The sequence below is a fragment of the Tamandua tetradactyla genome, chromosome 6 (genome assembly GCF_023851605.1).
Source record: "Tamandua tetradactyla isolate mTamTet1 chromosome 6, mTamTet1.pri, whole genome shotgun sequence".
Taxonomy (NCBI): domain Eukaryota; kingdom Metazoa; phylum Chordata; class Mammalia; order Pilosa; family Myrmecophagidae; genus Tamandua; species Tamandua tetradactyla.
The window spans coordinates 10,162,559-10,187,785 of record NC_135332.1 but is presented as its reverse complement, the minus strand read 5'-3'; the positions used below and the strand labels follow the sequence as shown (position 1 = coordinate 10,187,785).

The 25,227-nt window shown below is 40.1% G+C and overlaps 1 protein-coding gene across 4 annotated transcripts in view; it reads right to left on the bottom strand.

The window, feature by feature from the left end:
* Window positions 1-25,227, bottom strand: part of MAP2K6 (mitogen-activated protein kinase kinase 6) — a 112,292-nt gene that overhangs the window by 16,404 nt on the left and 70,661 nt on the right. For 2 of the 4 annotated variants that reach the window (XM_077163691.1, XM_077163692.1), the window contains exons 2-8: window positions 15,765-15,831; window positions 6,701-6,749; window positions 6,017-6,130; window positions 4,298-4,417; window positions 3,340-3,456; window positions 2,608-2,659; window positions 363-490 (exon numbers count right to left, since the gene is read on the bottom strand). In XM_077163691.1, coding sequence (XP_077019806.1) covers window positions 363-490; window positions 2,608-2,659; window positions 3,340-3,456; window positions 4,298-4,417; window positions 6,017-6,130; window positions 6,701-6,749; window positions 15,765-15,831 — 647 coding nt within the window. Of the gene's footprint in view, window positions 1-362; window positions 491-2,607; window positions 2,660-3,339; window positions 3,457-4,297; window positions 4,418-6,016; window positions 6,131-6,700; window positions 6,750-15,764; window positions 15,832-15,914; window positions 16,132-18,564; window positions 19,124-25,227 lie in introns of those variants that run through there. The other 2 variants (XM_077163693.1, XM_077163694.1) reach the window with 2 other exon arrangements.

The window sequence follows — 25,227 nt, the reverse complement described above, 5'->3', positions numbered from 1 at the left end:
CACAGTTGAGGTTCTCCTACGATGGACCCACCTGACTTGTTTGGCTAATTTTTTGCTGTTCTGTCCTCAACAAACAAGGTAACACTTACCTGCAACTCAGTGTGAAACACTGCACGGGCTACATGTAACACTCACATGTGTTGTCAAACAATACGATCTCTTTTTTTAAACCTGATTTTAAAATAACAATAACACATGGGATCCAAGTAACTAAGGATTCCATTTCTTGAGTCTGAGGCAAGGCTGGGAAATAGCCCATTTCAATTTTTCTTCTTGTTACATCCATCTCCTATCTCCTGGCAGGGTTTATAGTTTGCCAGCAGTTGCAATTCTCAGATGCCACCTGCAGCTGCAGCACTTACAGCCATATAGGGTTTGCAGCCTGCGTCAATAGTTTTAGCAACAGAGTCCACAAGGTAGCCACTGATTCCAAAATCGCACATCTTCACTTGGCCCAGAATATTGATCAGCACGTTTGAAGGCTTGACGTCTGAAAGCAAGAAGAACCAGTCTCGTCACTCCCGGCCGGCTTGGCAGAGTCATTTCTCTACCACCAGGGGGCCTGATTTCTCCATCCCTTTGTCACCTTCCTCTCCCCAAGTTGTCCAACTCAAAAGGAACATCTGTAACTCCACTACACATCTGCTTATTGCTTTGAACTTGGTTTTCTATTTCATGTTGCATCCCTTTTTGTAGGATTGCTAATCCATCAATAGAAAGAAATGTTTCCTGTACTTATTTCACCTTCATTGCCCCGGTATGTGCAGTAAGAGCTTAAAGCGTTATTACTGAGTCGAACGCCCAGATCGAATCTATTTTATCTATTGCACATTTAGTAGAGAAGTAAGCGGTCACGGAATAGGAAAGGCACACTGTGGCATGAAGATATACCAAATCCGACCAACACAACCAGAGTTTTGATGGAAACCTCTGCAAGAGGCGTGTCTGAGCCCACAGCACAAGCACAACACATATCTAGACCATGCGACAGATCATGGACTATACCTGTGGAGGAAGAGGTGTTTCTGAGAAATTTTTAAATGAATCCTTCAGACTGGAAAGATAAAACTCACCACTCACACCCCAGTAAAAATAGTTATTTCTGGGTAATGGAATTAGAAATTGTCATTATTTTTTCCCTTCTGAAACTTTTCACAAAGGACGTATAATCAGAAAAGTTATTCTAAAAACTTTTAAAAAATCATCTTTCAAGTTTTTTTTTTTCCTTACACTTAGAAGTAAATGTACCGGTTTCATTTGTTAATTTTTATACCTTATATATGTCTTATGCATACTCTCTAATAAAGCTCTGAAATTAGTTTCACATTTGTGGGTAATTCACATTCTTCTTCCTATCAGGATTCCTTCCCACTTTCTTCTCCTCTTCTTCCTCCTTCCTAGTTCTCCCATTTTTAACAGTAGCAATTATTATTAATTAAAATAGTATACTACATGAGGCATTTTACATTAATTTCAGGCTCAGCGACTTTGAGGATTACCCAAACCACCTCATTAGACATCGATAGTGTCCATGATCTTTTCAAAGCCTCTTGAGCAGACCCCTTTTAGCATGCCATTGCGACCCACCCACGTTCCCCTACATGTCCCTTTAGCGAAGCCTCCCCTGACTGCATTCATTCTGTGCCAATCATCTCCTTGGTTTACATCCTCCCTGCACCTCCATATTTGGTGCTTTCCTATTTCTAATGCGGATTATTTTTTTCCATTTGTTTATTGAATATTTAACTTATTTCCCTCTAAAGAATCTCTTTGTAGGACTTTGATTTTTTTTTGTGGGGGGGGAGTACATGGGCCAGGAATTGAACCCAGATCTCTCTCATGGCAGGCGAGCATCCTATCACTGAACCACCTGTGCACCCAACCTATGTAGAATTTTAATAACCTGAAAGGCAAAGATTATGTTTTCATCTCAGATACTCACAATGTACCTATTAGGGTACTGTGCCAGAAAAAAAATGTTTGAAAAGTGATCACAAGAGATGATGGATGGGGGAATGGGTGGCTGGATTGATAGAAAATGGATGAATGGATAAAAGGGTGGATGAATGGATGAACGGAGAGATAACAGGCCAATAGGAAGGAAGAAAGGGAAGGTGGGAGATAAGGAATAGAAATGTCTACCGAAGTCATTTTCTTCTGCCTCCTGCCCTCTCGGAAGGGTTGTTTCACACCAGCACCTCTCAGAACTAATTACTTTACACCTGAATCACCCGAGGAGCTGGTTAAAATGCGGATTCTGATTCCGGTGGAATTGGCATCTGGGATTCTGCTTTTCTAATAAGTTCCCAGGAGACAGCCAATACCAGATGAATACTGGATAAATGAGCTTATTCTTTAAAATTCTGAATGTAGTATTCCACAGGTATTTTATATTTAGTTTAGGTGTAATATAGAGCCCATATCTTCTGATGATATCCTCAGACAAGATAAAGAACAGCTTCTCATACAATTTGCTAACAAATCCCAAAGGAAACCCCCCCAACCCCCATACTCTTGCCTGACCCAATTTCACCTCCACACATGGGGGTGGGGGTGGGGCAAACTTTATAATAAAGGAGCAGACAGGGCACCTCCACGGATGCTTACCTCGATGAATCACTGAGAGCTTACTGTGTAAATGTTCTAACGCCTTTACAATCTGTAAGAGAAACACAAGATAAGTTTATTCACCCATCATTAGAAAGAAATGGAATATTAAGTATACCCAGGTTTATTATCCCTGGCTTACAGTCACAGGATCAAGTATTTGCCCCAGTAGGGGTCCTGTCAGGTTAAACACACAGGAAGTTATACAAACTGGACTCCACCAGTTGGTGAGGACTATATCTTATGGAAGAGAAGATGCCTCACTCATCCATCCTTTTTCTCATTTGGCCACAAGCATTTTTCTCTCTACCCTCCAGAGCTTTAAACTATTAAGGTAGCACCCCCTTCTTGCCATTTCTTTTATTTCTCCTTCTCTATTCATTCATTTCAGCCACCCCCCCCAAATTAATATTTTAACTTAAAAAAGTTAAAATGCATAAATGAAAGTGGGAAGACATATATCAGAATATGGGCATCAGGGATGGGGGTGGGGTCACACTGGACAAATACACTGAAGAAGGCATTGACCTTAGATTTTACCAAGCCAAGTCAATGGTAGAATCGGACAGAATAGCATTCATTCGTCCACCTGCAAATCCACTCATGCATTCAACAGACACGTAAGGATGGTAGTTATGGCTCAGGTTGGGTTCCTTCACACTGGGGACACAAAGACACATAAGGCCCAGACTTCTCACAATCTCCTTGCGGGAGGCTTCGTGATGTACTCACGGACACTGCTATTTTCCCTAAGATGTCCTCTGGAATTGTCTGGCCTTTATCAATGACTTGTTTGTAGAACTTATCCAGTGATGTGTCCATGAGCTCCATGCAGATCCACACATCTCCCTGGAGACCAAGTGGTTCAGGGGTTGTTAAGGAGAAGGGAAGAGGGGACAAAGAAGACACAGTTAACACCTGTGAAGTACACCCAACTATTTCTCGTTTTGTTTTTGGAGAAAAGGCAGGGTTTCCCTTCAAGAGCTCAAAAGAATTTATAAACAGGCAAGACTGTTTCCAAAGAGCAAACCAGCAAAACAGAACGTACATGTTATCACCTACTCATCCATGAAAACTAGGATAGAAATATCAGCAGCCACAAGCAAAAGGGTTCTAGAAATCCAAGCCTTTTGCTGTGCTATTTAGGAGGTAAGTCTGGACACATGCACCGGACCTGACCTCCCAGTTACTGAGCATCAGTAACGATCAATCAAAAGGCTGGTTTAAGAGTGAGGGGAAGCATCATAATCCACATAAGGGTGAAGTGAGAAATAGAGGCAGCACAAATAGATAAAAGGAAGCCCATATGATGCCCAAGAAGACTACGTGAAGTTTAAAAGTCCAGAAGGCCAGAACGTTTCAGACATAAAGGAATCTATTTAAATCAATCAAAAGACAACTGATGGACAATTGATCAGTCAACAGACAGTTCTGCCAAAACAGGCCAAGCAACACAGAAAGGAGAAGAGAGGAGACGCATCTTCAAGAGGACTGAATGCGCATGAAAATACCCTTACTTCAAGCTCACTTTTGCACCAGGGCATATAATTTGCACCAGTCTTAAAACCCTCTCTATAAGGCATGTCAGTGAGGATGAGTGCCACCAGTGTGGGTAGCATTTATACAATCATAGAAATTTGGGTTTTAGTTATAAGCTTCTCCCTGGGCTTTGAATGAAAGGATCACCTACCTCCCGGAAGAGCGCGCCATAAAAGGTGACCGTGAAGGGACAGTCCACCGTCCTCATGGAAATATCCAAATCCATCAGTAGCCTTTTCTGCTCCTGGCTATTTACTGTAGCCCGGATCCGCTGAATGGGATTGCATGGAAAAAGGTATGGTTACTTTTCTGAGGATCAGTCAGGTAATTAATTAGTCAGCAGCTTTAGGGAGTCTCATCCTGAAAATAGTATTAAAATTCACAACACATCTTCTAGCAGCAACCTTTCAAATATCTAGGTGGTTAACTGCTTATAGCAAATGAAAACTAAGGAAGACTTATTCATTTGACTTCCTGAGTAATTACCAGCAGGACGCAAAGTGATAAAACCTCTTGGAGACAAGGTAAGTGTTTGGGGATGTATTTTCAAGTTATAAAAACAATATCTGGTCTACTGCATTATGTCTGTGCAGTGCAAAGAGGCCACAGTGATAATCAGGTCCTAAGAAAGGAACAGCCAAAATGTCCCTCTTGGGAACATGTAAGAGTATTTGGAATAAAAAGCAATTATGCGAGAACTGGTACAGCTATAGGAAATAGAAGACATCACAAAGAAATGGAAAAATGTTCATTCCATCTCCAGTGTGTTTAAGAGAAGAGAAATTTGTCTGTCACATGAGAAAACATAGCAGGAAAGAAATATAATGACATCACTAAATGACAGTAAGTAGGTGACACCACTCAGCAGTCACCACTTTTGCATACTTATTGAAATGTCAGCAGAACAGACTGCAAATCTAGAGGGTGAGGGAAAGGCATCTTGTTCTCCCAAAGCTAAGGGGATATAGGCTGACCATTCACAACCCTAATGAGAACCCAAGATGACTAACTCATCTCATCCAGAGATGTCAACTCTCCCATGGTCTCCCAGCATCTGCACGGGAAATTTCTCCTTAGAGTTCAAAATTCATTCCAATTCACTCTACATGAATTTTGCCTTCCTTTTTTCCTCCAGTGGAGACAGGCTTTTCACTGTCCATTTCCAGGGACAATTCTTTAATAACAATAGACCATGAAATAAAGGAGAGGAGGCATAACAGCCACAGGAAACATGTGCACTTGGCTTGGATCTGAATTGGCACAACAGGGAGAAAAAATAAAATAAAATAAAGGAAAAGAAAAAGCTTTAGGTATGAAGGAAATTTTAATTTTGACCACGTATTAAAGATGAGGTGAAGGAAGTAGTGATTCTGTTTAATGTGGTCCTGACATAGTTGCTGTGTAAACAATTAAAAGCGGGTGGAAGAAAAAAATAAAAATAAAAAAACAAAAAAAAGAGAGAGAAATTTTAAAAAGTGGGTGAATGATGGTCGTGCGACATTGTGAAAGTAATTATATACTGACTCATACAGTTAAAGTGGCAAATTTTATGTTTTATATACAAATATAACATATTATCACACACACACACACACACACATATATATATATAAATGTGTTATTCCCAGAATAATATTGAAAGGAAAAAGGGTGCAGGGGGGAAGGGGGGGCGCTTAGGAATAGGAAAATAAGTAAATAAGTCGATGCGACTTGTACCAAGGAGGCATCTTCCACACATTTAGGGAGAAATACTGTTGCACCCAGACTTTTCTGTTTCACTCCCCTGAACACTGTCTATGAACAGCGCCAACCCACACCTGGGATGGACACGCGCCCCGCACGGACAACGCATGGGGAATGCCAACTTTACCTTGACCGCCATGATCTGCCCACTGGGCACGTGCCGCATCTTCTCCACCACCCCGTACGCACCTCGGCCCAGCTCCATTATGGGCTCCAGGTCATCGGCCTTCACCTCAAAGTTCTGACAGGGAGAGAGGGAATAAAGCAACAGGAAGGAGAAAAATGAAATGGCTGCAGACAGTGCTGTGCGCGGGTGCCTCCTGGTGTTCTGGGCCACGAGCGTCCTGGCATGACAAAGCAGCCACTGAGAGCTGAGCCGACAAGGAGCCTCAGGAGATGTTCAGGTGTCACCATCACCACCTGTTCGCCACAGGCAACACGGAGATCCTCGGAATGACGGTCCAACTCCAAGCGCTTGGTGTAAGCCGGAGACACTGCGGCTCCTTGGCCACGCCCTCCTGATGGCATTTGTGATCCATCATGCCGACCGACAGGAACCAGATCTACGTTTGGGCTTTGACAAATGAATCGTCTACTCTCCTCAAAAAGCTTCCATCAGGATCACAACAGCCTGGTTTGAGTTCACCACTCAAAACAGCAAGACTCCGCCTATCACTTCCCTTTAAATTCTAACTCTTGTTGACCCACTATCTGACAGCAGGTTACAGAAAAATAGACTTTTCAATGGTTAGGCAGAGAGCATACATTAAAAATTGCCATGGTATTAACTAGAAAGCAAGATTTTTCTCACCTGGTTTCCAATAGAAATGCAAGCCTTGGAGTCTAAATCTCGAGGTGGCCTAAAAAGAGAGGGGGAAGAAAAACATGAGATGTTTTGGCAAAAACATCCTTCCTAAGTCATACGTGACTGGAGAGAATTTTCCTTTGGAATAAGGTAGGAATCTGTGAGAAAAAGAAACCAAGATAAGAGTGGTAAAGCATGGGAGAGAGAGTAAAATATGTTTGGATTTACACTCGACCTGTCACTTAAAAGCATCATGAGCTCAAATGAGCTCTTTCATCTCTTTGGGTTAACATTTCTTCTTTAACTTGGGGACAGTAGCACACCTATCTCGTGGAGTATGAGTGAATATTAAGTTAGGTATTCTAAGTAAAATGCTTACCAATATAAATATCCAATAAATATGAGTAAAATGTATATAGTGATATAAAGAATTCTAACGTGGGGATAAGCTTTTAACTTTTTCTTTCATCCAAGAGTACCAATATGCTCAACAATCTCACCTTCTTTGCACAATTGTTTTAGAAAGGAATGGTAATTGGTATATGGTTTTGTTAAAATTCATAGAACACAGGAATTTCAAATCCAGTCCTTTCCCTTACAGATGGAAAAAAGGTGCAGGGAGGTGAAGTGATTTACTCAAAGTCACACAACTCCCCCAGATTCCCTTGCTTTCTATTCTACCAGGCCACCTAAGCAAGTTCAGAGGCATTTCTTCAACACATATTATCTAAGGGTCCTCTCGGGTTTGCCAAGTTTTAAATGTGTCTATAGGAGAAAACCCAAAGGCTCCTCTTGTGCCTTTATTTCTGCTACTTCATTGCTCCCTCACTTGATTATTAACCCATGGATGAGAAAGACATTTGACTTTGGCTGTACACTTACCTAGGATCCCCCCCCCCCAAAAAAAAGCATTTTCTTGAACAAACGCACCCAAAATATCAAGGCAAAAGTAAGAAATGCCAACAAACACATACTGATAATATGATCAAACGGAGCCATCAGAGGCTGAAGACAAAAGAACCCCTGCGTTGACACAACACTGGGTAACCAAAAGATAAAAACTCAGGTCTCCCTGTCAGGACTGTCTTTAAAAGATAAAAAGGAAAATGAAAGAAGGAAGGGAGGGAGGGCAGAGGATGAAAGAAAAAGAAAAGACTCCTTAGCCAATGACATTTTCCCCAAACATAATATATTCTGATTCTGTCTTTTTTGTTGAAACTAAATAAATTAATAAAGTAGTAGGGAAGAAGTAGGAATATAAACGCAGATATAAAAATGAATCTAAGGCATTAATTGCAAGGTTCCCTCACTTCAAACTCCCTTTGATATGCATAAAATACTTACATTTTTTCTATACTAACTTAAAATCAGGGACTGGAAAGCAATGAGAGAAACACAAACACAACCCACACACATGCACAAATTGGCAGTGGCGCCTTTAATGTATCATATGTATCTGAGTTGCAAATTTCTCTTTGGAAAAGCTTTCCAGAAGTGATATTTCTAGAGAATTCATTTCTCATTCTTAAAAATGTCAAAGCTGTTTTTCTTCATTTTCTTTGTATTAATTGCTGAAGGACTTGGAAATAAAGACAACTATTAAGTGAAACATGCAACTAATAAAACAAAAAATCTTCTGCAACTCATTAGCACTCTTCCTTTTAAAAGTAGGAAGCAGCAGAAAGGTCATTAATTACTTGGGACCACCTCCATTTTCTCACCCGTCCAAAGAGGGCACTGGATAAGATGACTTTCAGGTCTAATATTCTACTATTCTACATCAAGGGTTGGAAAACGAATATTTTTTACAAGTTTAAGCAGTTGTAAAAACAAATAACAAAGAATTTGCGACAGACACCATTATAGCCTGGTGCAGCATAAAACAGTTATTATCTGGCCTTTTACAAAATAAAAGTGTTAACCCCAGTTCTATCCTAACTTCGCATTATACTTCTACCTAATAGGAGAGTCTCGGGCCATTTTCCAGATTGAGAAAAATGAGGCCCAGAAAAGTCAGGTCATATGCTGAAACCACAGAGTAGTCAAGAGAGTTGAAAAGAAAACTCGGGTCACTGAAACTCAGCCTTGACCTAAGGAGGTAATGTGGATTGAATTGTGTCCCCCCCAGAAAGATATACTGAAGCCCTAACTCCCAGTCCCGTGAATGTGAGCTTACTGGGAAACAGAATCTTTGGAGATGTGATTAGTTAAAGACGAGGCCAAACTGCATTAGGGTGGGTCTTTAATCCAACAGACTGGGGTTGGTATAAGAAGAAGAAATTTGGACAAATAGAGGGAGAGAGGGGAGAAGGCCGGGTGACAATGGGGACCTCACGGAAGGCCATTGATCGAACCTTCAGACTTCAGAGAGAATGGGACCCTGCTGACACCCTGATTTCAGATTTCTGGCCTCCAGCACCGTGAGACAACGAATTCCTGCCACTTTAAGCCACCTAGATTGTAGTACTTTGTTACTTAGCTAAGTGCTTTACCTGCACCTCATGTGATTCTGAAAACAAAACGAGCAAACAAATTAAAACTATGGGTCCCGTTATCCCCATGTTCCAGAGGAGAAACTGTTTGGCATGGAGTTGACTGAGTTGGTCCCATTTTAAAACTGGCAAGTGGTGAAGCTATGGTCTTAATCCAAATTTGAATGAATCCAAGGAACCTGCTCCCAACACCTGGGCCCTCCTCTAAAGAAAACCATCAACCCACCCAGCCTCAGGCCTCATGAGTTCTGCCAAAAGCATCAAACCATGGATCTAAGACTGACAACTCGAATTAGATGAGTTGACAATGTGTTCTGTCCAAGGCTGGGCATATGAGTTTGCCTGGGGCAATGAAACACTGCAAGAGGTGTATACTGTGGGAGAATGCTTGTCGTTTATTCGATATTTTAATTCTCTGGGGGAAGAACTAAGTTTATTACAAAATTCTTTCACTGGAAGGCCAAAGGTAGTCCAAAGGTCACCCAGTGTTTATTTTTTAGATGAATAATCAGATTTCTGTCTATTATAATTGGTATTTATTTCTAATTCTATATGAATGATCAGTTCCCTGGTTATTTTTATAATTATTATTCAATGTATTCAATATTTATTAAAAGGGCCTTCTTTTAAGTTGCCTACAACTGCCTACTATTAAACAGCCAGCAGAAGCTGTGACTTAATATAAATCATCTCCTTTAATGTTTGCAACTCTGGGGTTTAACAAGTCTATTTTAAAGTGAAGAGATGGACATTCGGAGAGGCTAAATTCAAGGAGACAGTGCGATTGGAACTCAGAGCCATGCTAACCTGGCTTCTCAAATGCAGAGGTAAACAATCCTCCCTCTCACCCCAGTCACCCTTGGACTGTTTGGCCAAGCACAGACTTAGCCGTCAGGGGGCCCTGGGTTCATATGCCATTTCTCCACTTAGAGACCTTGCAGTCATACTAATATCAACATAAACATGTGGAGCCACTACTCACGGAATAACTGCTGCGCATCAAGCATTATGCTTGACACACAATTATGACATCTAATTATGACAGCTAATCCTTATATGAACAGCCTTTTTGTTTATTCCCATTTTTCAGAAGGGGAAGCCAAAGCTCATTGGGGCTTGCCTTACGTATTTGACTGATGAAGATTAGATTCCAGATACGAGCTCCAGAGTCTGAATTCTTAACTGCCAAGCTATGCCCAAATGCTTTGATCAAGGCAATCAGACCTTGCACAGCTCCATTTGCTCATTTGTAAAATGAGGGTAAAAACAACGGCTTCCCGAGTTTCTTGTGAGAGCTAAATAAAATAATACCGACTAACGCAGAATCCGTTTAGAACGAGTGCCAGTCAAGGGAGGGTACAGTTCAGAAATCTGAGCCTAAGACACAATGGCATCAGTAACTAGAGGAAAGAACTCATGCAGAGGGACCACACACATTGAACTAAGGAGAATGGGTCCTGTCCCAGGCTACTTATTTTTGTGTAACACAGCAGAAGGAGGAAGAGTACAAATGACACAAATCACCAAGCAGCCTCAACTGCCAATAAAAGCACAGAGAAGTAGGAGTCACTTTTTTAGGAACACAAATTTATGTCTCAGTTTTAAAATAATAACAAGAGTATTAAGTTAATAATAATAATGACAATATAACAATAAGCTACCAATATTGAAAACAACAAAAATAACATTATTTAAAATGATAAGAACAATATTAACAATATGAAGTGGTATCATTTACAGTAATGAAGAAATGTTTTTGGCTTTACACAGAAACACAGAAAGTATATTCAATAATATCTGTATTCTGTGTGAGGGAAAAACAAAAGAGAGACTAATTTTATCCTTGTATAGCTTTGTATTCATTCATTTATGTCAAGAAGGATTTAAAGTGGCTTCCAAAAATCATAAAATGCAAAAAACTAATATAAGTTGAAAGAAGTGAAATATAAGAAGAGAAAAAAAGGAAAGAGATATAAAATAGCTAAATAGTTGGTATAAAAAGATATCTCAAAGAAAATTACAACTGTTAAGAACAGAACTCAGTGAAATTGAAGCCAGGAAATTAGTAGAGAAAGGGGGAAAAAAAACCTCGTTCTTAAAAAAAAATTAATAAAATTGATAGACTTCTAGAAAAATTGACAAAGATTAAAAAAAAAAGAGAGGACACAAATTACCAATATCAGGAATAAAATAAAAGGGCCCTCACAAGATATTCCACAGCCATTAAAATGATAATAAAAAGGATAATTAAAAGAAGCAGACCAATTCCTTGAAAATGAGGAACTACTAAACACAGCGAAGTTGAAATAGAGAACCCGTAATAGTACTATTGAATTTGTAACTAAAAAGCAAGTAAATATTCAAAGAATTAACACCAATTTTACACAGTCTCTTACGGAATATAGAAGGAACATTTCCCATCTCATTTTATGAGGTCTCTATTACCTTAATATCAAAGACAAGAAAAAAGTGCACCAAAAAACCCCACAAAAGGCTAATATCTCTCTTGAACTTAGAAGTAAAAATTCTTGACAAAATTTTCACAAATGGAATCCCAAATGTACAAAATACATATATATACCATAACCAAGTGAGACTTATTTTAGGCATACAAGTTGGTTCAATATTCAAAAATCAATTTAGTTAATCCACAATATCAGCAGGATAAAGAAGAAAAATTACATTTGTGCAAAAAAACCCTCACAAAATTCAACACCCATCCATGATTAAAAATTCTCAGTGCACTAAGAACAGAGGGGAAGTTATTCAACCTCAAAAATTAATTACAAAAACCTTACATCTAGCATCATAGTGAATGGTGAAAGACAAAATGCTTTCCCTCTAAGAGGAATAAAGCAGTAATGTCCACTCTCATCCATCTTATTTAGAATAGCATTGGACATTCTTGCCACTGCAGTAAGGCAATAAAAAAGAAATTAAAGGAATACACATTGGAAAGGAAGAAATAAAACTGTCTTTATTTGCAGATAGCCTGACAGTCTACAGAGAAAACCCTAAAGAATCCACACACATACACAAAAACTCCTAAAACTAATAAATGAGTTCAGCAGGATAAAAGATGAACACACAAAAATTGAATGCATTTCTCTCCACTAAAAATGAACCAGCTGTAAACCAAAATAAAAAATGCAAAATTATTTAAATTGCTTACAAGAAAATGGAATACTTAGCATTAGTATTAGTATCCCATTTATATTTGTTAGTATAAGTCTAACAGACCATGCAGAGGATCTATATGATGAAAATTATAAAATGCTGATGGAAGAAATCAAAGAAAACCTAAATACTTGGAGAAACATGTCAAGTTCATGGAGTCTTAGACACAACATAGCAAAGATGTCAATTCTCCCTGAATTGATCTATAGGTTAAACACAATTCCTACCAAAAGCTCAGCAAATTTCCTTAGACATAGACAAATATCCCATCATTTATATGAAAAGAGGAAGCCCCCAAAATACCCAAAACAATTTCAAAATTGAAGAACGAAGTGAGAGGAATCACTCTTAAAAATGTCAAAGCTTACTATAGCAGCAGTAATCAAGGCAGTATGTCTTGGGAGAAGAAAAAACACGCAGACCAGTGGAAGAGAATCCAGAGTCCAGAAATCGATCCACACAAATATGCCCAATTAATCTGTGACAAAGGAACAAGACCAATTCAATGGTGGCCTTTTCAACAAATGGAAAAGGAAACAAAAGGAAATCCATGAGTAATTAAGTAAATAAATAAATAAACAAGCTCACCTTAAACCTTATACACCTTTGTATAAAAATTAACTCAAAACAGATCACAAACTTAAACGTATAAAGTAAAACCATAAAACTTCTAGTAAAAAAAACAGGAAAATATCTTCAGGACCTTAGAGTAGGTCAACAGTTCTTAGACTTAAGAAGAAGAATTGATAAATCAAACCTTATTAAAATTAGAAACTTTTATTCTGCAAAAGACTGTGTTAAAAGGATGAAAAGGAGAAAAAAAAGTATGAAAAGGCAGATTACAGACTGGGACAAAATATTTTCATATCACCTATCTGACAAAGTCCTTGTATATGGACTGTATAAAGAACTCTCAAAAGTCAACATTTAGGGTAAGCCACGGTGGATCAGCAGGCAAGAACGCTTGCCTGCCATGCCAGAGGACCCGGGTTTGATTCCCGATGCCTGCCCATGTAAAAAAAAAAAAAAAAAAGTCTAATTAGAAAATGGGCAAAAGGCATGCAAAGACATTACACTGAAGAAGATGTTATGTTTGAGAAATAAATATCTAAAAACATCTAGATTTATCTCAAAATAAAATGTTAAAAAATGCATTCCATACAGTCCTATACAGGCAGCAAGGATAAGCCACTATTGGATTCTCAGCTCTCAAGAAGCCAATCAGAGAGGAAAAACTGCTAATTATACAGTTCACAGATCCACAGAGGCAGAAAAAAAACAAGACCGATAATTCATAGGAACCCAGAAGAAAGTCTTAACCCTAGGGATAGAAAGAACACCCTTAGGTGGGTCCTTTTGAAGGGACCCTTTGACTTGAGTTTGGCCCCTCTGAGCCAACATCCAGAGCCTGCACTGCAGTCCTCTGCTGGAAAGTTCTTTGAGGTGCTGCACAAAATGCAATGACCAGTGGCCTCAGCAAAGCTTTACAATAGACATGGCCACTTTTACTAGCCCATTAGGGGAGGGCTTTCTGGCAGGATGGATCATAGCTAAGATATAAAACCTTTACAAAGGGAGGCACTTCCAGAGAGATGAACAAAAGCTTCAAAAACCCAAGGTTCCAATGCCCTGATGAATCCCAGAGTGATTTGATCAGTGAGTGGAAAAGTATTTGCAAAGTCCCCTTTGGGGAATGGTGAGAACAGGGGAAAATTCAACCTCCCCAAGTTGAATTATCGATATTCTCACAAGCAGTGAGGACAACCAAAGCTATAGGCTGAGCCCCCAGCTTGGGGTTTGTTCACATGAAACTTAACCCCACAAAGGATAGGTCAAGCCTACTTAAAATTAGGCCTAAGAATCACCCCCAAGAGAATCTCTTTTGTTGCTCAGATGTGGCCTCTGTCTCCAGTCAATACAACAAGCAAACTCACCACCCTCCCCCTGTCTACGTGGGACATGACTCCCAGGGGTGTGGACCTTCCTGGCAACGTGGGACAGAAATCCTAGAATGAGCTAAGACTCAGCATCAAGGGATTGAGAAAAACTCTAGAATGAGCTGAGACCCAGCATCAAGGGATTGAGAAAACCTTCTCGACCAAAAGAGGGAAGAGTGAAATGAGACAAAGTGGCAATGGCTGAGAGATTCCAAACAGAGTCGAGAGGTTATCCTGGAGGTTATTCTTATGCATTAAGTAGATATCACCTTGTTATCCAAGATGTTATGGAGAGGCTGGAGGGAACTGCCTGAAAATGTAGAGCTGTGTTCCAGTAGCCATGTTTCTTGATGATGATTGTATGATACAGCTTTCACAATGTGACTGTGTGACTATGAAAACCTTGTGTCTGATGCTCCTTTTATCTACCTTGTCAACAGATGAGTAGAACATATGGAATAAAAATAAATAATAGGGGGAACAAATGTTAAAATAAATTCAGTTTGAAATGCTAGTGATCAATGAAAGGGAGGGGTAAGGGGTATGGTATGTAAAATTTTTTTTTCTTTTTCTGTTGTCTTTTTATTTCTTTCTGAATTGATGCAAATGTTCTAAGAAATGATCATGATGATAAATACGCAACTATGTGAAGAGATTGTGAATTACTGATTATATATGCAGAATGGAAAGAGCATATACTAAGGATGTTTGCGTTTCTTTCTTGGAATTTTTTTTAATTAATAAAAAAGTATTAAAAAAAAAAACACCCAAGGTTCCACTAGGATGACCTCTCATTGGACTTGCTGTGTCTCTCTCATCCCTCTGTGACAATTCATTTCCAAGGAATTTCCACTGTTCCCATGCAAGTCTTTGGTAGGTGGTCTCACCTCCAGCTGAACAGAAGGCACCCTCCCCACCCTGAGTCAGGCAAAGAAACCAAAGGGAGGCTCATGGAGGGGGAGATTTTAGTTCACTTAGGAATTTGGCCAAAGCCTCAGCTAATTAAAGAACATCGTTTTGCCCTTTGTTTACATAGCTCTCTCAGAACAGAATGTAGGTGTCAGAATGCTGGAGCCTCATAAAATACCATCTTTTCTTCTCAACGCGAGTTTTATAGTGGTGGTTCTCAGAGGAAACCTCAAATCTATAGGGAAAAGGCAAGAGTTCACCTCCTGGGATCCATCTGGAGTTACGGAGGACCACATTTGCCAAATGCTTTTGTGACACTCAGTTCTCACCCAACCAATAATTTTAGACCCTGAATTCCGAGCTACACATTTAATAAAGACTGGCTGACCGAGCGATTATTTCAGGTCTCAGAATGGTGAGTCAATGGCTTCCCCCTTAAAGAACTCAAATTTCTAACAACTACTTCCAAAGGCATGGCACTGATCATCAACCCAAAAATGAAGCCCCATTCATTGGAAATCTCAGAAATGCAAGGTGACAAGCTTGCAAACTTACGTGGAACTGGTCTGAGGTTGTTCAAAGGCTTCTTTCGGAATTTTAAGGCCAGGGTTTCGCTTCTTGCCTATGGGGAAAGACGTAAGGAAAGAGTTAAGATCTAAGTCACTGAGCAGGGCCAGAGACGGCAACAGAAGGAACAGAGCTGACCTGGGCACACAGTTCTTATCTCCCCATTCAGAACTCCATTTCCTACCCAGGAAGTTTGTAAGTGACAAGCACCAGGCAGAGCAGATCCTCTCAATTGCAGAACATGGTCCTGGAGGAGGTTTTCACCAGTCCAGGGTGAAAAAGTCACAGCAAGAAAGCCAACTGTCTTCTCCCGGGAAGACCTACTTTTCTTCCCTGCTGAGAGCAGCTTCTTTCCTACTTCATTTCCTTTTTTTTACACAATGACGGTGATGGTAAATGGTGTTGGTATGCTTTTTTTTTTCTTTTCACTTTAATGTCGGTAAAATGGAGTCACTCATCCCTATGTTTCACTTTTTTTTTTTTTTCAATTGATCCATAAACAACTGCTGGAGTTAAACAAGGGGAGTATAATTAAAACAAAACCAAAGAGAAACAACTTTCTCACTGTTTTGACCTCCTCATTCCTCACCCACCTGCTACAAATTAAAAACATAAGAAACATAAGGTAATATTTATTTACACTGCCCTGTTCCAAAAGGGATTAAGATAACAGATGGGCTGATTCAAAGATGTTATCGCTTCTTTTTGGGCCAGATGGGAAGGTAGCAGCGCTGATGTGTTCTTCTTGGGCTGAAACTACAACACAGCTTGGCTCAAAGACTTTTGTTGATGAGTAAAAACATAACACTCAGAAATGTCAATTCAGGAAGACATCATGGAAAAGCATATCTTGTAGGATCTAAAATTCTTCTTCTCCAAGGAGATCCCACGTTTCTCCATGCTCAACCAGGAAACCAAAGCAGAGCTGAAGAGACTCCCCCATGCAGTTTTACTTTCTTTCTCACTTCACTACATTGTAAATGGGCACTTCAGAGCTGACACAAGCCCTGGATAAGACCTTGATGAGAGATTATGAAGCTGTAAAGAAACTTAAGAATCAAATAATGTCACCTCCTTCACACTTAAGAATCGAAAGTGAATTGGTCAATATCACAGAACCAGCTCTCCTGACATCCAGGCTGGAGCACTTTCCACTATTCCACAATGAAAGAAAGGTAGAAAGGACCAGAGAGAGTGGGGTGGAGGGAGTATGGAACTCTTTAGAGTCTATAACAGCTTATACCCTGGTTCTTCACTCACTAAATGACCTCCGGAGACGCTCTTAAAACTGACTCTCAGTGTCCTCAACTGTAAAATGGGGATGTGACATCAAAGCCCACCTCAGTGGACTGATGTGAAAATAAAGTGAGCTAACACAGCTAAAAGGGCACTAAGATGCCTTAAAGAGCTGTGAATGATAACCACTTAGAAAAAATCTGTACAGTCTCACTTAAAAAAATTTGTAAGTCATTTAGGAAATTCATGGACAGAATTGGCCTTACTTTCATAGCCTGACATATAATTGTGTCTCTCTTTTTTTTTTTCTATCTCTTAAAAATCCAAACTAGGGTGCACAGGTGATTCAGTGGTAGAATGCTCACCTTCCATGCGGGAGACCCGGGACCGATTGCTAGACCAGGCACCCAAAAAAGCAAAAAAAGCTCCCCAAAATGCCAATTTGTATAAAGAAAGGAAGAATAGGCATAGCAGTCATCAATGCAAAGAAACCCTTTTAGAGCCACCTTTGTATATAATAGGTTTCTTCAACTCTCTCCTTATTTGGGCTTATCTATATGCTTTATACAATTCAAAACTCCCCATTCACTTTCCTGTCCCTGGAGCTCACACGGTCTTTCAAGGGCATGTCCTTGTGACTCAGTCATTACATAGAGCTTTATTCTGTGCTGAGGACTGCCCTAGACACCGGGTCCAATGTGAGAATCCAATGAGCTATACAGCCTCATTCCAGCCATTCCCAGTCCCAGGCTCAGTAAGATAGGTAGGGGCTGCTATTTCAGATGCGATACTCTCTTGAGGGATGATGACCTGAACTTGTTCCAATAGCTGCACACGTGTTCCCACACAGGTGAGCTACAGAGACATGGGGACTCACAAGTTTCCCACCAGATGCAGTCCTAGAGCTCTCTCACATAAAACAAAGCAAGACCAAAGTAAAACATTCTGCTTGTGACAAAGCCTCCGTCCATTTGAAGAAACCAAGTTACTCTTCAATCCCTACATCTCTCTCTCTCTTCTACATTTCTAACTCAGCTATCTCTTATGAGATAGATAGAAGCAGAAATAGCTATTTATTGAGAAAACCTCTTGTGACAAATTTTAACAGGGCAATGAATTATTACACTATAACAACAGATCTTCAAGAAATCTATACAAGGAAATGGTTTTTTAAAAAATAATAATAATAAACAAGAGGGAATAAAACCCTTTTATAACAACTTTAGTTATAATAGGTTTTTGAACCAGCTTTGTGGCTCTACATAAAAGAATAAAACCAAAACAGCAATAAAACCTTCCAAGAAAGCTAAAAGCCTCAGCTTCTCCCCCACCTCACCTTCACCCTCCAGCTATCCACAAATCATCCAGAGAAGCACCGACATCACCCTTATTCTGAACTGCCCACCTCCTGGGTGAAATGAGCAGCCTCCTGAATCCAGCGTCCTGATCCTTGAAAATCTGCAGTCTTCAAACTAAGTTGTCTTAAATCTACTATTTCAAAGCATACCAATTTCCGCAGGCGACGAGAAGACCCCACCCCTGGTGGACTTACTCTGCTAGAAAACAGGCTGCCTTCATTTTAAAAGGCACAGCAAATAAAGCAAGAATCACAAAGACACACGGAGACTGCCTCCTGCACGCCGGCCCGAGCAGCTCCGCGGCGGGGTTCGCGGCTGCGGGGAAGGCGTGGGGCGAGCACCCAGAGGAGCCCTGCTGTCCCGAGCGCCGGGAACCACTCTCCAGCCGGGACTCAGGACTGGACAGGCTCCGCCCCACCCTCAAGTTCGGGCTGCCGCAGAGCTCGGCGTGGTTCTTTTCCCAGGAAACGGCAGCTTCCGGAAGGAAGAAGGCAAGTGAGTCCATGCGGACACCCAGGAGTGACGTTAATCATCAGCCAGACCCGGGGGAAGAAATCTGTCAAGTAATTCTGGACAGTACAGGGTTCTCTGCCTGCCTTCCTAAAACGCCTCTTGCATTTATTAAAAGAAAGAAAAACAATATGTGGTCAGTTTCCAGCTGTGTTTATTTCAAAGCAATGTTTCCCCTGGGAAGAATGCCAGCACCTGATGCTAACACTGAACACTGTGTTAAACAACAACAAAAAAATTAAGGGGAAGGAGCAAAATAAGTAATAAAGCTAAGTGGAAAACTGTGTTAAATGGCCTTTTCCCTTAGAGCCAAAAGCAAAAATGAAAACACACACACACACATAAGATAATAGACTCTATACTATGCCACAATCTAGTAGCCAGCCTCAGAAAAAGAGAATTCTCTATATTTCTGCAGATCTCAACAAGCTTTGCCCTCTGGTTGGCACAACCTACAGAGGTAAGGCTCTCCCACCTGACTGGGCAGATGGAGAACAATTATTACATAAGCCCATGCCACACCCATGCCTGCTTTCTCTGAAAATATTATACCCCCACTGCACACATCTATTTGCAAAAATCCATCTTAAGCCAAAGCTGGGTCATTATGATCCTGGCCTGGAACAAAATATCACTGTAAAAAAAAAACAAAAAACCCTTGCCAAGATACTTCGACAGTTGCAAAAATGATGGGGTCCACAAGACCTCTTGCTCAGCACCCACTCAGAGGGGAAGCACCAAGGGCTTCTCTCAGGTGCCTTATTACATAAAATCAAAAGATTGGGTGCCAGTGCTAATGCAAACAGCAGGAGAACCCCACACTATCAACAGACGGTGACACTGGAAGAATATGCTCGTGTCTAAATATTTGCTTGGTCAAGGGCTGGGGGTGGGGTAGGACATGAGTTCGAGGGTTTATGATTTTCGACACAGCTTCACAAAAGGATGGCAGTGTTTCTAGCACCAGATTTATTTTAAAAATCTGTTTCCCAATATGAATGGGATTTCTAGCCAAGTGACTGGCAACCCAGAAACCTTGGCTGCCCTCTCTTTACTACTTGCCATTGAAGCTTAAGTGCCAAGGGTAGTTGGCACTAAAATCTGGAAAGAAGTGTCATTAAATGTTATTAAATCAGAAGAAAAATGTTATTAAATCAGAACGATCATATGCAAAGCAACTAGCAAAACAGGGCAGAGGGAGGAGAGCGCATGGAGTAAGCTGTCTTTTCATCAGTTATGAAAGTAGATGTGGACCCTTCCTTTCCCCAAAACCACTGGATCTCACAAACCCCTGAGACTGCAGCCAGTGTGCCAAATTTCTTTGGAATTTCTCAAGGAGACAGAATGAATCTCCTGAATCTGACCCATGCTGTTCCCTCTGCCAGAGAGCTCAATCCCATCAACTCGAACTCCACTGCCCACATTCAGCTCACTTATCACATGCCCCACAGAACCTTCTCTGACTTTCCTGAGCCCTGCTTGAAGATCACCGCCCACACTTTGCTGCTTTCATACCCATACATCTTGCAGTGTCCGAAACACAGCATGAGCTCAATTTAATGTTAATGGATCACTGATATTTTAGTTTAAAATGCCTATCTCTCTAAAATAGAGCTCCATGACAGACTTCCATAGATTCTCCTCCTACCTTTTTATCACAATCTATCATTACTTTATTTTTTCATTTACTTATTTCCTTAGGGGTGTGTTTTTCTGTCTTCCCCACTGGACTATAAACTCCACGGTGGCAGAGATGATGCCGAATGTCTGCAATTCATAAATACGATATTTGTTGTTCTTTTTCTACTGCTTTGGACATTAAAATGGAAGCCTGTCCAAAAAATTGAAAAAAGAAGAAGAATGCAGAGGAAACAGCAAAACCTAAGAATCTGTATCAGCCAGTGTTCTCTTGAGAAACAGAACCAACAGGAAATATCTGTAAATATAAGATTTACAAAAGAGTCTCATACAACCGTGGGAATGCAAGAGTCCCAAATCTGTAGGGCAGGTCGCGAGGCTGGCAACTCTGATGAAGGATCTTGACGAACTCCACTGGCTGAAGAAGTGATAAGTCTCTCTTCTCCCTTAAAAGTTTTCAACTGATTGGATCAAATCCAATTGATTGGATTATCTCATTTGTGGGAGACACTCCCTTGATTGATCATAGATGTAACTGGCCACAGCTGTAATCAACTGAAGGATGATTTAATAAGCCAGTCTTCTAGTTTATCAACCAGCCGTGAAATATCCTTGCAGTTAACAGTTAGACCAGTGCTTGGCTGACCACACAATGGCAGGTGACACCAGGACCTACTTATCACAGCATCAGTAAAATCTCATATTAAATCCGGACTTGCCAACTACTAACGATGTGACCTTGAAATTGTTAACTTATGCCAAACTTATCATCCACACTTGTAAACTTGGAGGTGACATAAAAATCTCTTTGTGATTGGCATAAAGCATGTGAAAAAGTCTAGCAGTGCCTAGCACATAATGGGAGCTCAATAAGTACTAGTTTCTTTTCTCCCTTCTATATTCTGTGCCTGTATTTTTAGATGATGAGAGAAAAAGAATGTCCTATAATTTTCTTTATGTTAAAATTACATTTTCCAAACATCACATCTGTCTCGAACTTTTACTCTCTTGGTTCCTGCTGACTATGGAAACTATTCCAGCTCCACGCACTCAGGATCTCTGAAAGTGAGTCCTCAGAATTCTATTTACATGCTTTAGGAGTTCCACAAGTGATAGTTTATGTCCAGATAAGGGTTTTTCTTTTTTTTTTTTAAAAAAAAAAAAAACCACTTTTCACTTTATTATAACAAAGTCACATTCCCCACCCCCACCCCCAGACCCACCAGGTTCCTGTCACTTTCTGGCTAGTAAAAATTAAATTCCAAATTAATGTCCTGCTTGGGCCGGCCACCCATATCATTTGGGCTGAAATTTTCAATAATTCATCAAAGGAGACTCTAAAAGTAACAAAAAGTCCATTAAGATATAAACTCTGCTTTCAAAGGGTCAGGGGATAAGAAAAAACAATTCCTATAACATCAGGGAGAATGCGTGGTGTCACTGCATTGCACTTTGAAGATACTGGAGATTCAGAACAAGAGGCTATAGTCTTAAATTTTCACATTTAAGAAGGTAAGTCATCCATATTTTTCGGTAGAGTAGCATCATGCCAAATTCACATTTCAGAAAAAATAATCTAACATGCACACACACATACGCACACACACTCCTTGCTATTTCAAGGCTCTAGGCCTTTTGTCATATATCCCTGGAATCCCTTTATCACCCATTTCTACCAGTGAACTTGAAGACTCAGATCAAGCTTGTCCTCTAAGAAGCCTTCCATAAAAGCCCTGAATACAATAAACAGGCCCCCCCTTTGTGCTGCCCCAGGGCCCTAGATGCATGTGTAACATCTCTCTTCCTACACTGATTGAAGCCATCTGTTCACCTATCTCTTCCACTAGAACGCAAGCTCTTCAAAGCCAGACCCCAATGTCTTATCCATGGGAAAAATAAGCCCCCGGCACAAGAAATAAGAGGCAGAGACCACAGCAATCTGGGCAGTAAATCATCTGTTTAAACCTTGCAGAGGCAAAATCGACAGAGCCTGGGAGCCTACTGGATAAGGGGTGCAGAAGAACAGAAGCAAAGTAAAAAGAAATAACAGCGAGAACAATAATAATATAACCTCTCTTGCCCATGTCAGGGTGAAATGAACCGAAAGAGGAAAAGGCAGACCAAGGGGGCCAGTGGTGAGCAGTGGCGAGAGATATTCCAGTTGTATCTCAGACAAGTCAAGCATAAAATGTTGGTGGGTTTGTGGCTGATTTCAAGCAGGCAAATGAAGATAAGGCAGGGAAACAAGATGCACAAGAAAAGGGCTGACAGCCAAGGCAAGAACATTTTCAGAGAGTGAGATGCTTCCGAAGAAGCAGTGAACGACACAAGGAAAACAAGCCAGCATGGGTGCAGGAGACTAACTGGGGAATGGTCAGGATTTCAAAGAATGAAAGTCATCAGAGGAGCTTCCTTGCAGCTTCGTGTGATGAAAGCTCTTTTGTAGGCCCGGGAGAGGCCAAGTATATTTTCTCATGTTAACAATTTGGTGCTGACTCTGTGCTCTTGAAAACCTAAAAGCAAATCACAGCAGTGCCACACCTCCAGTTGTGGTCTAGGGCCCCAGCGAAGGTAGGAGGGGGGCAGCGGTTAGGCGGGGATTCCCCGCTGCCTGAGCGCGTCTCCTTCCTCATTTCCGTGCTGCTTCATTCATGAGTCTTTATCAAAAGGAAATGCAGTCACAAGGGTGTTCAGAATATCACTTAATTTTTTTTTTAATGGCAGCCCTAACAACAAAGGGCATTAGCGATGTTTCGATCATTTCAAAATGCATCCTGAATTTGGCTAGGTTTAAAAATAGTACTAATTCTTCAGAGATGAAACTGAAATGGTTACAAGTGAAATGATAGGATTCTGGGATTTACTTTAAAATAATATGGGGAGTGGGAGATGAAGATATACAGGAAATAAGATTGACAATGAGATGGTAATTAGTAAGCTGAGCAATGGACACATGGCCTTTTCCTTATAAATATGCTTGATATTTTCCAAAATATGAACATATTTTTAAAATTGCAACAGAGTCACCGAAAAGAATTCTTACAATTAAAAGAGTGGAATAGTGAATAAAAGGGTTGGATTTTTTACTTGAAAGAGGTGGATCCCTTTTTCCCTCTGGACCAAGACCACAATTTTATTAGCAATGTGTCCATCCACCTTCTAGCCAAGGAAAACTACAGGGAGCAACTTTTATTCAACCAGACGTTTGAAGACCAAAAGACTGCAAAGAAATACATGGGAACATTCTTCATCTATAATCCTTCTTAGAATGCAACCATTATTGAGTCTACCTTTCCCTTCCATCTAATGTCTTCTACTGAGCTGCTTTCCACGTGATGCCACTGACCCATGCTAAAGACCACTATAAAAAAGAAGCCCCTGAAATGCATTACATTACACAATGCCCTCTTTATAAAGATTTTTTGGGGAAAAAAGGTTGAGGAATAGGAAGAGCTGACTTCTCCTGCATGACCAATCTATTTCTGCCTACAGCTGATGGGAATTGTGTCACTCTGCATTTTCTTTCTTGGGCCACGGCTTAAAAGCATAGGGTCAATTCCCGGCAAGGTGGAACAGAGATCCTGGAATGAGCTGAGACTCAGCATCAAGGGATTGAGAAAAACTCTAGAATGAGCTGAGACTCAGCATCAAGGGACTGAGAAAACCTTCTTGACCAAAAGGGGGAAGAGTGAAATGAGACAAAGTGTCAATGGCTGAGAGATTCCAAACAGAGTGGAGAGGTTATCCTGGAGGTTATTCTTATGCATTAAATAGATACCACCTTTTTAGTTAAGGTGTAACAGAGGCTGGAGGGAACTGCCTGAAAATGTAGGGCTGTGTTCCAGTAGCCATGTTTCTTGAGGATGATTGAATAATGATATAGCTGTCACGATGTTACTGTGTGATTGTGAAAACCTTGTGTCTGATGCTCCTTTTATCTATCTTGTCAACAAAGGAGTAGAACATATGGAATAAAAATAAATAATAAGGGGAAAAAATGTTAAAATAAATTTAGTTTGAAATGCTAGTGATCAATGAAAGTGGGGGGTAAGGGGTATGGTAGGTATAATCTTTTTTTTTTTCTTTCCTGTGTTCGTTCTATTTCTTTTTCTATTGTCTTTTTATTTCTTTTTCTGAATTAATGCAAATGTTCTAAGAAATGATGAATATGCAACTAAGTGATGATCTTGTGAATTACTGATTAGATACGGTGATGCTTTATTTGGTTTCTTAATTTTTAATTAATAAATAAATTTTTAAAAAAAGCATAGGGTCAAATTGGAGGCTCACATTCATATTAATTTCTTATTCAGGAGGGTTTTGCTTTTTTTGTGGCCCTACTTTGTTTCTATCTTACCTACTTCATTGATAACATTTTAATATGGAACATTTAAAGATGTATGCACAAGTAAACAAAACAGTTTAATCAATCCCTACGTTTTCACCATTCTTGCTTCAGCAATTACTAACTCATGGCCAGTCTTGCTTCATCAGTTTCCCACCACTTTCCAGACATCAACCCATATCATCCACAAATATTATACCAAATATCTCTTTAAAAAATTGATTCTTTATTTTAAAAAAACACATAACACACCACCACCAATCACACCAAAACAAATAAATAATAATTTCTTAAAATGTAAACAGTGTTCACAATTCAAGCTGTCTCATACATACATACCTTAAATATCTTTAAATGACTGTGT